Source organism: Camelus bactrianus, chromosome X, assembly GCF_048773025.1.
Source record: "Camelus bactrianus isolate YW-2024 breed Bactrian camel chromosome X, ASM4877302v1, whole genome shotgun sequence".
NCBI lineage: Eukaryota > Metazoa > Chordata > Mammalia > Artiodactyla > Camelidae > Camelus > Camelus bactrianus.
The window spans coordinates 80806365-80824424 of record NC_133575.1 but is presented as its reverse complement, the minus strand read 5'-3'; the positions used below and the strand labels follow the sequence as shown (position 1 = coordinate 80824424).

The window sequence follows — 18060 nt, the reverse complement described above, 5'->3', positions numbered from 1 at the left end:
GTATGTATTTTTTATTTATTGTATTTGTTTTGTTTATTTTACTAATTTCTGGCCCCATTTTTGCACTTAGATGTCTCGCCTTCACCAGTAACTCAACATATCTAAAATTGAATTAATAATCTTCCTTAAAACCATATTGAATTTGCCAAATTTTCTACCCTTGCCAGTAGTACCACTATTTTTTGTCACCTACACTTGAATCTTCGAGGATATCTTTGACTACTTACTTTCCCTATATCCTGTTCATCAACAGTCTTACCAAGTTTTCTTGGAACTGTTTCTCCTTCCTATACCCTTCCATTACATTTTCACTGCATGATCTCACATTTTAATGCTTTAACCACTCCTGGAAGACTTTTCTTATACTTCATTGTTATTCTGTCACAATCTAGTAGCAAGATTTCAACCGTGGATCAGTTCCACAGTCTACCTGTTCTACTTTTACATTCAGGATACTGAGTGATGCTACAGAAAATTATATAAGGCTAGAGATTGGGTACCTCTACAGAGTCTTAGTATCCAGCCTCTATGACTTTTAGTCCTACTTAATCCTTTTCCTTTTCCTTCAGTTTCCTTTCAACAGTGATTTTAAGCCTATACCACTCTCCAAGACTCTATTCTGCTGTTCAACAGTCCCCCTCCTCACACCCCTCAGGCAAGCTTATTTCTTATTTCATCAAGAAAAATTTGGCCATCAGATATGAATTACCAAGTATCTTGCCTTAACCAAATCATTAGGAAAACTTTGGCCATCAAATGTGGATTACCAAGTATTTTACCTTAACCAAATCATCCCTTAACCTTGAGTTTCCCTTTAACTACTGTACTTTCCCCTTTCCTTCTTAGTCATGTTTGTTGTTGTATCTCAAATATATTCTTACTGTCTTCACTCTTATTCACTCCTCAACTCATTGCCATTTTTTGATGCACATTCCCCTAGCCCTCCACACCACCAGTGTATTGTTTCACTGAAACTTCCTCACAGGGTCATTGTGGCCTCTAAATTTCTAAATCCAATGGATATCTTTACTCCATTCACTAAACATTCCTCTTTTAAAAATCTCTACTTTCTTAGCTCCTTTGACGTCACCCTCTCCTGTTCATTCTTATAATTGTCCTTTACTTCGTGACTTTTCATGGGCCCCCTTCTCCTCTACTATCTTAAAGAGTGGCACTATCCAGGGTTTTTATCATTATGTTGCTATTCCTGTGCCCACCCATACATTGGCCTCAGGGGATCTCAAGAACTCTGATTGTTTTAACTACCCCTCTGCTCTGACTTCTCCAGAATCACTCTAACCTGTCTTCTGCTTTTCATACTCCCATATCTAACTGCCCGTTGGACACCTTTACATGGAAATCTCACAGATATTATCAGATTCTGTGTGTCCTGATTCAAACTCACCATTGCTTATTCTCCAACCTCCTAAAACAGTACTTCCTTATGAAGTTCCAGTTTCAGTTAACAGGATCACCACCCATTCAGTTGCCAAACTATGCTGAGGGTTATTTTAGACTTCTCTAGAGTCTTCCTTTTCTCTTGTTGCCCACGTTCAGTCAGTCACTAAATTTTGTCTGTGTTAATGGTAAATATTTCACCAATCTCCCTGCTGCTCTCTACTGCTACTGTGACCTTTCTAGCCCATGCCCTCCTTATCTCTTGCCTGGTCTAATATATTTATGTAACTGTGGTCTCCTTACTTCCAGGCTTGCTCCTCTCAAGTTCATCCTCCATATTGTAGTTAGAGGAGAGATTTCTCCAAAACATACACCTGACCATGTCATATAACTACTTAAACCACTTCAGGTTTTCCCAGCCCACAAAATAAAAAGTCTAGGCTCCTTAGCATAACATAGAAGTTGCTTTGATCTGACTCCCTATTGCCTCTCCCATCTCGTCCCCTTATCTTTTGTTCTACAGCAATTCCAGATTTTAACAAGTTCCTGTAAATATTTCTTTGCTTTTTTCATGCTATTTCTTCTGTCTACAGTACTCTTCTCAGCTCTTTTCACCATTAACTATTTTTCATCCTTCCAAGCTTAACTAAGACATCATCTCTTCGTATAGCCTTCTTTATACCTTCATCTTGTACTAAGTGCCTCTGCTTCCTTGAATTCCCATACCTCTTAAGCATACCTCTCTTACCTTTTACCAAATGAAATTGAACTCCTTTGTTCATGTATCTCTTTCTCACTTGGATTTGTGAGCAACCTGCCCATTTTATTCATCTTGTACCCCTAGCATCTAGCATGATGCTTGGTGCCACAGAAGTGTTTAGTGTTTGTTGAACAGATTATTTGAATTCAGCACATCATGTTCATTTCTGTCTTCACCAGACCTGATATTGTTTTCATGCCTTGGAATGCCCTACCTTATTATTTTTTTATAATTCAAATCCTCTTTCCCTCCAAGATCCATCACAACTTCCATCACTGCTCTAGCTCTTGGTGTTCTCCCCTTTCTTTGATTTTTCATAGGCTTTACTGTTCATTGACAGTTGCATTAATTATAGACTTGTAACTGAATCGGCCTCCTTGAGACAAAGGGTTGTATTTTATTCTGCAATATCCTTCTCAGTGCTTTATGTGGTAATGAGTATATAGCGTTTCTAAATATTTAGTAATTGTTTATTGAGGGGCTGGGTCATGTAGTGGGATAAACATAGACTTGGATAAATGTTTGAAGTCACTTGCCCAGTTGCATATCAGCTTCCTCAGGTATAAAATGAAAATTAGACTGCTTCATAGAATTGAAAAAGGATGAAATGAAGCAGTGTATACAGTACCCATCACAGAATAGATCCTCAACAAATGTTAATTATCTTGAAATATTGTTTCCTGTCATAATTTAAAAACAGGTAAATTGGACATTTTCTATTTTTGTTCATAAGCTAAATCCCACATTAAGTTGCATTTTTGCTTACATGCAGCTCTCGATTGATTTTCCCCACTTAAGATATTAGACCAGTGGTTCTCATTCTTGTCTACCTATTAGAATCATGCAGGGATCTTTTAGAAATACCAATGCTCAGGCCATACCTCAAATCAATTAAATTAGAATCCCTGGGACCTACACATCAGGGTTTTGTTTTCTCTTTGTTTTATTCCCCATGTAATTATGATAAAGAACCAAGACTGAGAGCCACAATGTTAGACTATAAAGACATGCATTTACCCAGTCTATGCTTTGTAAACAAAGACCTAAGTCTGGGGAGTTAGGAGATAGGGCTGTGATTAGGAGAAAAGTGGGATCCACAAGTGTTAAATTATGGGTAATTCTGAAAGGTAAAGGGTGCAAAGATGCTTGAGTTTCTGGGTGAAGTCAGAAACAAGGAATCCTAGCAGGGCTGAGGGGAGCACAGCTGGACAGGGCCAAGGAGCAGACTCATATAGGAGAATAGACAGTATAAGAAACATAGTAGAGTTAGGTTTCAAAAGGATTAGGCCAGGAATTTTGCTCTTGGGGGCCAATAAATAGGCTTCATCTCTTCACAGAAAGGGTTTACATTGTTTTTATGTATTATTTTCTGAGATGTCTGTATCCTGGAAAAAAGATTAACTATATGAAAAAGACAAGGGCCAAGGTAATAGAAATCAGATCACAGTTATAGAACTATCTCAGGATCTTTCATATGTGACCTTCAGCTCCTCTAAACTACTGTATTACCTATATTATAATCTTCTGATGTAATTTGTGAAGAAACCAAGGAGGAACTGAGGAGAACATTACATACAATATACCCTATAAGCACTAAACATATAATATCTGAAATATAATGAGAGTTTATAATTATAATGAAGATCATTGGCTTGATAATCTAGGGCAGTGGTGCTCAGCAGTGGCTGCACAGAAAAATAATCTACAGCACTTTCAAAAAGTAAGACTGATTCCACCCCTAGGGATTCTGATTAAATTGGGCTGATGTGGAGCTGTAACATGAATATTTTTAAAGTTCTCCACATGGTTCTAATGTGTAACTAACATTGAGAACCACTAGTCTAGAGGAAAACAGGACTCCTGCTTATCTTGCACAACTTAGGTGTCCTCAATATATATATGGGATTGGCCAAGTGAATCTGAGCTTTAATTTTCACACCTCTTAAATAAGGTTTGTAATGATTTCCTGAAAAGGGTTGTTATGAGCGTGCAGAGTCCTGGATTTAGTCCTCAGCTTTGCAAGAAGTCCAAAATCTTCAGAGTTGATCAGCCTCAAATCAGGGACTCACCAAACCAAAATTGGAAGATGCTGATAAATAACCAAGGAACTGGAAAGGTATTCACTTAGTGTATTTTCTACGCATTCTCTGACAATAGTTAGCTGGGGTATTGTTAAAATATAAATTCACTATCTCAGTGAATCATATTCTCCATTTTCTAGAGGAGAGTTCTGGGTATCTATATTTTTAACTAACTTTCCAGGTGAATCTTATCTGAGAATTCTGGTAAACATTGTAGCTTAAGATAATATATTGTCATTCTGGTAATACTGACTTATGGTAGAAGGAGAAATGATGTATTTCCAGTTTCCAGGTTTTTAAAAAAATACTTTATCATCTAGTGCATTCTCTTTTTGCTACCAAGAATATGAGAAACCAAAGTATAATCAGAAGTGACTTGGTAAACACAAAATCAGAGCACAGGAAGAGAGGATAATTTTGAAGAATCATTCATTAAGACTTTGACATAACCCGTTGAGCTCTCCTGGGCCCATCACAGAGTATATGTCAATAGTAAGCGGAGTCCTCATGTTATTCCAAGTCAGAATCTTTCTTTTCCCTCAACCGTAGTCTCCTGTTTCTATGAATAATCTTTGTTTGAACAAGGCCAGTACACTTAGTAGTGATTAATTTTGTGTCCTTTAAATGATTAAGTTGCTGTTTGATTTAAAAAGATGGCCTTGCCTGACCCTAAAATCTCTGCAGCCATCAATTTATTGCCTCTTCCTTAGGGTGGGATTGTTTTTATATTTAGCTTATTAAGTTTATTAATTTGCTTCTTCTGACCAAAGAGAAGGTGAAAGGATGATAAGATTAAGAAAATAGAAATTAATCTATTTCCTGCTTCCAATTCTACCTAAGAATAAGAATAGAGAAGTAGCTGTATACCTATTCTATAGTTCTTGACACTTATGAAGTGATAACTAGTAGTTTTGTTTAGAATTTTGCTTTCAATATTTATCCTGAGAGTGGAGCTCACTGAACCTCTGTCCTTTCTAAAATCTGTCTGTGGAAATTACTTTTGGTAAACTAATGTACTACAATGATTTCAGGTAAGAGAGTAAAAATTTGTTTTTATTTGTATTTAATATTTTGGGATGTTTCAGATTTTAGTTGGTAGGAAGAGAATTAGGGGCAAACAAAAAGAGGTTGGTTGAGACATTAAGAGGCAAAAATTGATTGGGCATGCTAAATGTGAAGTGTCTGGTGCACTTCTGCGTAGCAACAATAAGCAGGCAGATAGTAGTTTCTTAGGAAAGAGGCCAAGGCTAGAGAAGCAATGCTGTGTAGTGTAACGAATTCTGGGCTCTAAATTAAGAGACATGGGCTCTGAGAGGCTCTCTCTATTATGAACTGCTCTGTGACTTTGACCAAGTCATTTGGCATCTCTGGGCCTTATATTTAAATTGAAGAAGTTAAAGTAGTTGATCTCTAGTTAATTCCTGTCCAGCTATGTGATTCTAAGTCTATTCCTATTGACCTTATTAACTTGTACTCTTTTTTTTTCAGAGTTTAGTATGAGAACCTACGTTTGTCATATTTGTAATATCACCTTTACATCTTTAGAAATGTTCCGGTCCCATATGCAAGGAAGTGAACATCAAATTAAGTAAGTATTTCTTGCCAAAATGCTCCTGTGACATCAAAGACCAGTGCTTCTGTCAAATACCTTTGCATGTATTTTACAAACTTTCTCAGCATTCATTTCCCTAAGAGTTGATCCTGGGTATGGTTGGTGGTATTTGCATGCTAGTACCATCTCCCAGGGAGTTCTCTAGCCATGATAGTATACTGACAGGGCTGGCTAACTAGTACCTCTCCTGACCAGACAGCATTGTTCTTCTTTGAAAAGATGCTAAAGGATCATTCTCAGGCTAGCCATACAAATTCAAATAATCCCTGAATGGTTGGCTGGTTTCAGGGATTCAGTGATCTGGTCATCATCCTTCCAGTGAGGTATAGTGGTTAAGAAAAAAGGTTTTATTATTCGACAGAACTGAATTGGAATACCAGATCCATCTTTCTACCAAATGTGTAACTTTGGACAGCTCTGACTTAAAGTGGTTATAATGAAATATAAAAAAATATATAAGGTGCCTGACCTGGCACATAGTAGGAGCTCAATACACATTTATTCCAGTCCATTCTGTTATTTTAAGGAGGAGAAGATTGTGTGGACTGTTGGGGACTGCATAAGTCAGGTAGCCGGATAGAGGAGCACTTAACTATTGTGTATTTGTTTTGTTGCTTTTAAAACCAAAGCATACTATTTCTTTTTTAACTTTTGTTGTTGTTGTTTGTTTTTGTTTTTTGGTTTTTTTGAGGGGGTGCAATTAGGTTTATTTTTATTTTTTTAACAGATGTACTGGGGATCAAACCCAGTGCATGCTAAGCACACACTCTACCACTGAGCTATACCCCGCCTAAAAAACATACTATTTCTGTTACATTATTTTATTCTAGTAGAAAATATTTATATTATTGAATCTGAATACTAAGGAGCTAAATTGTCTCACTCACCAAATTAACCTTCATTTAGACTCTTTTTTAAAAATCTCAGGTTTCCAGAACAACTAGCTGTCACATTTATAGATCTGTACAAGGAATTAACTAATCAAAACTTTTAAAGCAATGTGACATTCAGATCAGACCATCTTCAGGGCATTAAATATTATTGGTTCTTTCCCACACATCCTTTACATTTCAAGTACTACAGCAGTGTCAGATATGTCTGCTTCTTTGTACCCATCTTCCCTTTCATCCCAAGCCTGAAAATTTTTTTGTGCACAAAAAGTTGTGAGGTGCCTAGGAAATACCTGACTGTCCCTGCTTTTTTTTTTTTTTTTTTTGGCATACAAAGTCACGATGTATAGCTTTTATATTGAGGTAGGTTTAAAAATTTTGTTTTGGTTTCTGTTACATTTGTTTTTTTCTAATATTTTTGAAAACAAAGCAGCAAAAATAAAGCAATCTAGTGACAAGAACTTTCTACTGTCTTGTTTGCAGAGAATCTATTGTTATTAATCTAGTGAAGAATTCAAAGAAGCCACCAGACTCTTACCAAGATGAATGTACAGATTACGTCAAAGTACAGAAAGCCAGAGGACCAGAACCAAAGACTTGTTTCAGAAAGATGGAAGAGAGTTCTTTGGGAGCCCGTGGGTACAGAGAAGTGGTCGATTTCAGATACAGACATAGAATGTTTGAACAAAGACTCCCATGTAAGACTTTCCAGACATACCCAGGATCATACAGTATTTCACAAACCGTGGAAAACCAGTTACCTCATTGCTTACCAGCTCACTCAAAGAAGATGTATGACTCTTTCCAAGATGAACTGGAAGATTACATCAAAGTGCAGAAAGCCAGGGGACTTGATCCAAAGACTTGTTTCAGAAAGATAAGAAAGAGCTCTATGGAATCCCATGGGTACAGAGAAGTTGATTCTGGACCCAGACCAAGAATGTGGGAGCAAAGATTTTCACTTGAGAATTCCCAGACCTACCAACAACCATACAATATTTCACCAGTGGAAAACCAACTACATCATTGGTTACCAGCTCATTCAAAGAGGACATATGACTCTTTCCAAGATGAACTTGAAGATTATATCAAAGTGCAGAAAGCCAGAGGACTAGAACCAAAGACTTGTTTCAGAAAGATAACTGATAGCTCTGTGGAAACTCACAAATACAGAGAAATGGTTGATTCCAGATCTAGATATAGAATGTTTGAACAAAGACTCCCATGTGAGACTTTCCAGACTTACCCAGGATTATACAATATTTCACAAACAGCAGAAAACCAGTTACCTCATTGCTTACCAGCTCATGACAGCAAACAGAGATCAGACTCTATGACTTACTGTCAACCCACCAGAGACTATTTCCCAGAAAAACCAGTACCCCTGAGCCTTAGTCAGCAGGAAAATAACTCTGGCCCATACAGTGTAGAATCTGAAGTTTACAAGCACCTCTCCTCAGAAAACAATACCAGTGACCATCAATCAAGTCATAAGCGGAGACATCAGAAGAGAAGAAGGCACCTGGAGGAAGGCAAAGAAAGGCCAGAGAAGGAGCAGTCCAAACATAAAAGGAAAAAGAATTGTGGGGATACAGATTTAGACAAGGACAAGAGCATCCGACAAAGTAAAAGAGAGGAAGATAAAGTCAGTGTCAGTTCAGGAAAGCTTAAGCATCGAAAAAAGAAAAAAAGCCATGGTGTACCCTCTGAGAAGGAAGAACGTAAGCACAAGAAAGAGAAAAAGAAATCTGTTGAGGAAAAGACAGAAGAGGAAATGCTTTGGGATGAGTCTATTCTTGGATTTTAAACTTTTAGCTTTGTTTACTTAAGGAGAAATCGGTTAAGAATAGGGAAATTTAGACAAAGACGGGAACATCCAATGAAGAAAAAGAGAGGTGGATACAGCCTGTGTCAGTTTAGGAAAGCTTAGTTTTTTGTGTGTAAAAACTGAAATTAAATTGAAAGAAGAGATAAACAAGCTTAAACCTCGAAGAAAGAACAGAAGAACACAATAAGAACATAAGAGAAAAGGAAGCCTATTGAAGAAAAGACAAAAGTGTCAGTGCTTTGGGTGGAATCTTCTCTTGGATTTTGAAGTTTTCAGTTTTGTTTCCTTAAGGTTGAATTGAAGAAATAAGTTGAAGAGCTTCATTTTATGAAATTCATGTTATTTAAATTTTCCTAAGTGGACAGTTACTTTAACTGCTAACAAAAGCCAAGTGAAGTTAAAGTATTCAATATGCCTTTTCCTCAAATTATTTTTCCTCATTTCTTAACATGAAAGAAAAGTTACATGTTTCTTACATATAATTTTCCTTAATGAGGCTGTCTCTACTCCTATTCATCAAATTGCTGTGATAGTGAATTATTTACCTGTGGGAGATAATTTATTTTAAATGAGAGAATTACCAGGCATTATAGAATCCATCCCTTGTTTGGGTTTGTGTTAGTGTTGGTGGTACTTTACTGTTGTTGTTGTGTGTTTGTTTATGTTTCTTGGTTTTCTCTAGGGAAAATGTGTGAAGTGATTTAGACTGATTTTTGTTTGTTTGTTAAATCTAATTTGCAGTGTATTTTTGTATTTTCTAGTTCTGAAAGTGGAAAATGAAAGTCTATAATAAACTTAGATGATATATAGTTTTAAAAAGTTCTCAAAAGTACTGAAAAAATCAGTCTATATTCTGGAAATGTTTATATTAAAGTGTTTTAATTTCTACATACTTGTTTTATGTAAATGATCATTTCCCAGCTAGTTATTATTTTATTTTGAGAGTGAGAGGGGAAATAATTAAACAGTTTGCACCTCTGGGAAGATCTGACTATAAAGTTGTAATAATTTCATTTCTCCTACATATTGCTTAGAAGGCTGATATTCAGATTTGAGCTCAGTTTTAAGTTAGAAAAATAAAACCAATTAAATACTTGAAACTGAAGAAGGAAGAATTTATAAATGGGAGGGGACAGTGGAGAGGGGGCATTACCTTTAAATTGTTTCATCTTGATTATTTTTTTTTTACTCTGGTTCTCCCTTTTTTATGATAAACATCTCCTTTAAGCATTTCAGCATCACCATGGTATAGTAGAAAAAATAATAGCCTGGGAATCCAAGTCTAGGATTCTGGTCTCAGTTGTACCATCAAGCTGTGTGACCTTGTAGGAAAACCATCAAAATCCAACATGGAGTCATCAGGAATAGGAAACGTAGGCTATACTATTCCCTTGATGTGTTAATCCTATTAAAAGTAAATAAATTTAGATGATGACTTATCTGCACTTAGGCAAATAATTTAATAGTTATTTTTCTTTGAGGTTTGAATAAAATGATAAATATCAATTGAAGCATAATATGATTGGGTGGGCTCATACCTGGTTTGATGAATAGTCCAAAAGGGAGTTAGATGGTGCCCAAATTAACTTTTCTTCCACAAAAGTGTTGGTATAAGATGATTGGTGTTACAGTATCACTTCCCCTGTCTTTAAAAAACACATCTGGTGTACTGATGAAAGGAGAGGGGGAAGAAGAACCAGAGTAGAGCAAATAGGTTATCAATTAGCTACAAAAATGGCAAATTCTCTTTTCTGAACATGCCAAAAAGTAACATTTTTTTTCCACAGAAAGTTCAATATGAGTTCAATTGAATTGTAAACATTTTTAGAATTGATAAATTCTTTTGCAGAAGTCCATTTTGCGTTTAAAGCTGGAAGGGTGGGAATTCAAATTATATATCATAAGAATATTCACTAAGATACCAAATTGCTACTATCTTTCCAAAATAGTTTAAATAGATCAATGAATCATTAAGATTAGCTACACACATTAAAAATTAAAAGTTGAATCAATACTGGGTAAATCATTTAAACTGATGGTGTGGCAAGTTGGGAGAGAGATCAGGGTGTAGTGTTGACTGCATTCTTGGGGAAGTCATCAGTGACTTGTAGTAAATGGTTTTGAAAATTTTTAGGACAAAAACTTTTTTTTCGGCCAAAAATGAACTTTATGTTAACCCCACCATAAAATAAATTTAATTTTAACCAGAAAGCATTATTTTCTGCTTGAAGCTGGGGACAAGGACCTGAAACAACTTTGTCACATTTGCTTTCCTCCAAACTTCTGCCTCTGAGAACTTGGAGGTAAAAGTCAAGATAGTTAAATATATGCAGGATCCAAAATGATCTCCACTTCTGGAGTTGAGTGCTGAATCAGGCAAAATGAAATTTAATAGTATAAATATTAAATCCTGCATTTGGCTGTGGAAGACAATACAAACATGTTTGAGGAGACACAGTTTTTAAGATACTAAATGTGGTGGGGGACAAAAAAAAGATATTAAATGTAAGAACAGTGTTGGGATTTTTATTACATGCTTGATTTGAAAGACTAATATGCTTATCTAGACAAAAATCACATATGACACAAGGAATATTATTGAATTCAGACAAGTGCATTAATAGCACTTAGCTTCATAGGTATATTCTCAACTGAAAAGAAGATAGGCAAATTCTGGCTGAATTTGGAAAATAATTTTTAATAACTGGAGATACAGAAAAAATGGAATTGGCTGCTTTGCTATATGCATGTATTGAACAAACAATAACAGCTGACTGCCAGCATTGAGCCAGGAAGGAAGTTGAGAAAAAAAATGAAGAACATATCTTCTGTTCCACAAACAGCTCACAGTCTAACAGAGAAAATGGACCAATAAATAGGAAACTGCAATATAAATTTGATAAAGTCTACAACAGAAGTGATAAAGGATGTTGTGGGTAACAAGGGTAATAAGCTTAAAGGGATGGGAAGTGGGCATTCAGGAGAGGCTTCCCAAAGGAAGTGACATCTAAGCAGACCTTTTCCTCTCAGTTCAAAGACTTTTTTCTTTGATATATCCACTTTGCTATTTAACAGATACTTCAAACTTAATATAGCCAAACAAGAGTGCCTGCTTCTGCCATTACCAATCACTCACTCCCAGTTTCCCCCATTTCTATAAAACCTTCATCCAGTTGCTCAAGCCAAAAACCATTTTTGAGCACCTCTTTACTCCTATGTTAAACCATAAACATTTCCCCTTGATCATACCACCAAAATATCACTCGTTAATGTCCGATTTCCTTTATCTTCACTGTTTCCACTCTCATCTGAGACATCAGTATTTCTTGATCAAACTGAGAAAATAGGTTTGAGAGCAACAGAAACATTGGAAGAAGTCATCACAGATTCTGAATTACAGGTGAGTGGAGAAAATTACACAGAATCAGCAAGAGATCAAAGAGTGCTGTGGTGAACTAAGCCTTGGAGGATTTCAGAACTATCCAGCATATAGTTTCCTCCAGAAGAAGAAACTCGTACAAAATGAAAACTGCTAGTTTCAGAAATCAAATTCAACAGGGCAGAAACATTGTGGGTAAAAGGAAGGCAAAGTTCAGAGAGCAGTGGCTGGGGGAAGAATTCAGAGAAAGCAGATCCCAGGAAGTATTATGACAGCAAAGTAAACTTCTAAAGGTGAGAGTGTTGCAGCAAAGTGTTACAGCTCAGTGTTACAGCAACCTGGATCCTGGCGAGAGACCAAGCAGCACTCAGAGGGTTGGAGAACTCAGGTTTATTATGCCAGCGGGCCCAGAGGAGTTAACACTCCAAGCTCTGGATCCCTTTTGTAGGTTTACACAGGCTTTTATAGCCTACCAGTAAAGACTTTGCAACATTGCATGCAAATAGGGTGTTAGAAATGGACCAATCAAGAGTGAGCTTTGGGAACCAATAGAATCTTAGGGGTAAGTTCTGTTCTCCTAGAAGCAAGCCATTTTACAGAAGCACAAAACCAAGATAATGCCACTGGGCCAGGGAACCAGACGGCACCAGTTGGAAGGTAGTGGCCCTGACTAGGGGTCCTGCCAGTCTTTTCATGGGGCTTCCACCTCAAGAGTAGCGCCTCGGAAGACAAGACCCATAGAATACAAACACACGAGAAAAACGCAGATTAAAAATTAAATGGAAACTCTAACCTAATCTAGTTTTTCAAAATGAGCGGAAAGAAAGAAAACATTTAGAGCTTTGAAACACAGCTTAAATCAAAAAGAGAACCCAGAAATAGACAACAGAAGGATGTGAAACAAAAACTGATAGAACTAAGGAAATAATTATAAAAAGAAATAATTTATAAACATTAAGTTTGAAGGAATACAAGAGAGAAGAGACTATGATAAAGATAGTACGGGAAATAATAGAAAAAATGATAATGAAGATAAATTTTTGAGAACTACATAGATTGATAGAATAAGTAACAAACAGCAATGGAGATACAAATAAGTTTGTTGTAATGGATGCTCTGTTGTGCTGCCCAGAACTACCCACCGCTGCCATACCTTTTCAGGACAGAGACATTCATTTCCCCAACTTCTGGGGAACTGGCCTGAAGGGAACTGCCTCTCGTAAGGGAATGTCCTCTCCTGGGGGCAGAGCCCTCACTAATGGGGTATACAAAGGCCAGGCCTCCTGTTTCAATTTTGGGCAACTCTGAGAGGATCAGCTGAGGCTTTTGCCTGAACTGTATCACAGTTCAACTTCTCTGCTAATCCCGCTTCCCTCACAACTGTTGATCTTTTGAATATGCCCCTATAAATTACCTACAAACAAATCTCCATCTCATTGTCATCTTCTTCCAGAAACTTACTTGAGATAGGAGGTACTAGGGAGTAGTCCTAGGGAAAAGACTCCAAAAACAGGATCTTTGGAATAGACAATGAGGATCCTGTCATTGGTAGTAAAATACTGGTAGTAAGTAGTTCCTGTCATGCTGTAGCTGTACAATTGTTAAAATTTTCACCTGTGATTAGTGGAAAGTAATGTACGTGTAAGTGTAATATGGTAAGCAGTTAAGACGATTAATGAAAATAGTCATTATATGGAATTATATGGAATCTGCTGACTCTTGCCGAGTGACATTGATGCACTGGAGAAAGAAAATGAAAGGCTTAGAGAATTAATTACCAAATTAAGGCAAAATTTGAATGTCAGAAGGCATCACTGGTAGCACAGAAAGAGACTTCCATCTCTTCATCTTCCACCTCCCCTGAACCCGAAACAGTACACCAATTCTAGAATTGCCAGATAAAATGTGGAATGCTCAGTTAAACTTGAATTTCAGGAAAAGAGCTAATTTTGAGTATAAATATGTCCAATGCAATATTTGGAACACATTTACACTAAAATAAAATTTCATTGTTTATCTGAAATTCGAATTTAGCTGGATGCCCTTGTTTGTTGTTGTTGTTGTTGTTGTTGTTGTTGTTGTTGTTGTTGTTAAATCTGGCAAACTTATCCATTTCTCCCAATTAATGGCTAACATTCCCACCTTGTTTCCAGATGATATGTAGCCCTCTGACTTGCAAGACAACAAGCCCTCTCTCCTAGTATCTATTTCCATCACTCCTGCTGGCTACCAGACAGATAACTATGATCAAATCACAACTTAGCCTGACCTGAAAAGTGCTGGTCTAATAAGGCAAAAAAGGGTTTAGGTGCACTCTAAGGGAAGGAAAGAACTGGGAGAAGCTTGGTGGGCTTGAGCTCAAAGGTCACATAATTTGTGACCAGACTGTAAGAGGGCTAGGGGTTTCCAGGAACAGCCCCATAGTGCAGGGGGGTTAGAGATAGAGAGTGAGGACAGAGGGAGCAGCCAGCCCACTGAAGGGTGTAGAAGAGAATATGCACAGGAAGAGTAGGGTGAAACATGGAAGACTGTGACAAACAGAAGGTCAGGTAAAAGGAGTAGTTGAGAATTTCTAAGCAGAAAAAGGAAATGAGAGGGGGTTGGGCTGGATGGTCTTAAATGAGTGTAATATGCTCATTTTAAAAAGAGTGTTACCGTGAAGCTGGAAAGGTGGACAGGGAAGGAGATCAGACACAGGGTCTGTGTGATATCAGGGACTAGGTGGTGTCAAAGAAAACCTGGAGTAAGAGATGGATGAAGAGAGACTGTGAAATTGTCTTGACAAGACTCTGAAATTCCAGGGCTGAGTCTTAGGTGTCTGAGAGGCAGGAAAGTGGGAAAGCAAAGCCTAGCTTCATACAAGCTAATTTCACAATGACTGATATTAAGAAAGTCAAACTAACATCATGATACCATTAAAGGAAAGAGATAAAATTCACAGTGAAAGAAGCCTAATTAATTTAACTACAGACTCAAGTTTCTCGGGACCTTTTAATTGAGTCCAAGGAGAATTAAAAACTTTAAGTATATAACAATTGACCCATGGGACTTGGGGTCAGTAGTTTCATTCTGCACCTCAATGTAAGACAAGCACTCAGAAAATGGATGTTTAGGAATGGCAATGACAAATCATATTCTGGAAAGGAAGAAAAGGATTCCTCACAGAGCTGCTATTTTATAAACAAAATAAAATTATTAGCATAACCTCACTAGAGGTTTGGTCCATTTATGTTTTCTTCCTTTTGTTTTTTTCTTCCATTAAAAAATAATTTTAGGTGTATTGTGGTAAGATTCAAGGGAGAATTCATAAAATCTTGAATTGGCTCACTGAGGGTAGAACAGTGTGTCAGGGAAATCTAACTTTGTTGTATTTCTTTTCAAAAGATTAGTTGTGTATCAATCTTACCTCATGTAATATGTATACAAGGAGGGAGATTTGTTAGAAAGAGAAAGTGTAGCTGATACTCACACACCATCCCCTGCCACGCAAGAGGTAGAAAAACAAGAAGTATGTAGTACTCTTTTGCCTTCATTGAATAAATAGTCTAAGCAAGTAAGAGATTTATTTGATTTCTCAAATAATCAGCCACCATAAAATGAGTAAATTTATAAATACAGGGACAGCTATGGGGAGAGCAAGAACAAGAGACACACATATCAAGCTTTCATTTATCCTGAAATACTGCATAAAGTAATCAAGTAATTTTGCTTGTATATACTCCACACCATGTTTTTCTTTTCCAGAGCAGACAGAGCCCGTAGAGGGAGTAGGGCTCATTCCCATCCCAGAAAAGAAGAAAATCTTAGCCTTACATATTTCTGCATCTTACAACCATTGAAGCCAGGAGATGATTCCTGAGACTTTTCCTGAATTCAGTTCAATGTATTGTTACTCAGTAATTGGTAGCAACTTACTAAGTGTGCATATGGAGCTTATAGTGCAACAGGGAAAAAAAACCCTACACATTATGGGGAGATGCCATTGAATAGTGCAGGCACTGGATTCAGATTCAGAAGACCTGTGTTTGAAAGACCACTCTAACACTCATTTGCTTTAAGTTAGCTGAAGGCAGGTCACTCAACCTCTGAAAACTTACTTTTCCTCATCTGTGAAATGGAGATTTAAAAAAAACCTCACTTCACATGGTTATTTGAAGATTAAATGAGATAATGTATCAATACAGATTCTGACACACATTGAACTCTCAGTAAATGGTTTTCTTTTTCTTTTTCTTTTTCTTTTTCTTTTTAGTGGGAGAAGATAATTAGATTTACTTATGTATTCTTAGAGGAAGTACTGGAGATTGAGCCCAGGTCCTCATGCATGCTAAGCATGCGTTCTACCGCTTGAGCTCCCTCCCCAGTAAATGCCAATTAAATTAGAATATCAAGTAGAGAGTAATATTAGGGAGATTATGAGTATGAGCTAAATTACATGGTGGCGACCCTAAGAAAAAAGCCCTTTCTAGTGGTCATATCTGTCCAAAAGTAAACTGGGCTATCTCAAGAAGTACTGATTACTGGACGTTTTCAAAGGCTGGGTGATTATTAGGGTAAGTTTTACAGGGTGCTCTGAAGCATTACATATGGGGTTCAATACCAAACTCACTCTCAGTTTTCACTAACAACTTCACTCATTTTTTCTACTTTCCTTTATCTACACTTTCATCAGTTAATTTTGTTAACCATCAAGCCCCTGTCTTTGTAAGCTGCCCTGGCATTTTTGAAATGAAACGATGTAAACAATATAATTAGGAGGAGGCCAAGATGGCGGAGTAGAAGCATGCTCGTAGCTCACCTTCTCCCACAAATACACCAAGACCCACATCTACAGACCCACTCAGCCAACCAGAGCACCTGCGGAATTCCAACATAACATCGTCCTCTTCGAAAGATAGAGACGCCAAAAATCTGGTAGGAGAAAAGGAAAAAAGAAGAAAAGGCAAAACAGAGCAGGACGGGTCCCGCAGGGACGGAGCAGCAAAGGAGGACTGGCGCACATTCACTGGGTCGCCCCTCTCCAACTGAGAGGCCAGCAGGATGGAGGGGCCACCGGGATGGAGGGGGAGCCTCCAAGGCTCGGATCTGTACAGAGCAGCCCTTGACCGACAGAACTAAGTTAAAAGGGCACAGAGGGTCCCCGTGACACCCAGCCTGAGACGCGGGCTGGCAGCTGGGGGCAGAGCCAGGCTGCCCAAGCTGGGTGGAGGACCGGGACAGCTGCACTGAGGCAGCCCTGGAGGACTGCAAGGGGCTGCGTGTCATGGCTGTGGGTGCACAGGGCAGAACAACCTGGGCTCTCCATAAAACATGGCTGATATGCCCTAGGGGAAAGGGTGCATACCCCCCATCTCTGAAAACCTGTGGAAACTTTTCGGGTGAAGAGAGGTGGGGCTCAAGTACAGCCGCCATATGCTCCGGCGCTTAGCACCCAGGTGGGCGAAGCATGCATCTGCACCTAAGGACTTAGCAGCCTCAAAGGCCAGACGGAGACTTGTCTACAGCCTAGGCAGATAGGATCCTTCCGTCCTGGTCCCTCAGAGAACTTGCTCTGCCAAGACAAACAAGGAGCTGGGTTTTGGCCTGGAGCAGAGACAGGGCTGTTCCTTGGTCTTCCCTGAGCCCGCCTGCGGAGTGGCGACCTGAGGCGGAGTGCGCAGCAGCACAGAGCAGCGGAGCAACTGGCGCCGGGAGAAGGCGGGTGACACCCCCCATCCCGCCTTTCCGGAAGGAACACAACCCCTGACGGAGGTGCTGGGAGGGGGCACAACCCGCCCTCCTACCTGGCCAGTCTGCAACATCTGACTGCGGCATTGGGAGGGGCAGTGACCTGCCCGCCCACAGCAAAGGAGAGCTGCACCTGACCCAGTGTTGAGAGGAGGCATGATCTGCTTGCTGACAGACACTTGGAGCAGCACAGACGAGGGCGCCAACGGAGGGCCTATGGAAAAAGCAAGCTGAGCTTCCAAAACAGGACGAAGAAAGACTTCGAATGAAAAGCACACAGTCTCCAGGGGAACACCGATCCACCACCCCCCCCTTTTTTTCTTTTCTAAATCTGTTTTACCTGTTCTATTTTCTATTACCCTTTTAATTTTTACTTCTTAAGCAA

At 38.4% G+C, this 18060-nt stretch overlaps 1 protein-coding gene across 10 annotated transcripts in view; it reads left to right on the top strand.

Moving 5' to 3' along the window:
* The window catches only part of ZMAT1 (zinc finger matrin-type 1), a 29420-nt gene extending 19963 nt beyond the window's left edge, over positions 1–9457 (top strand). For 7 of the 10 annotated variants that reach the window (XM_074358852.1, XM_074358851.1, XM_074358850.1 and 4 more), the window contains 2 exons: positions 5728–5827; positions 7225–9457. In XM_074358852.1, coding sequence (XP_074214953.1) covers positions 5728–5827; positions 7225–8548 — 1424 coding nt within the window. In that variant the 3' untranslated portion in view covers positions 8549–9457. Of the gene's footprint in view, positions 1–29; positions 5828–7224 lie in introns of those variants that run through there. The other 3 variants (XM_074358854.1, XM_074358855.1, XM_074358857.1) reach the window with 2 other exon arrangements.
* Positions 9458–18060: the final 8603 nt, after the last annotated feature.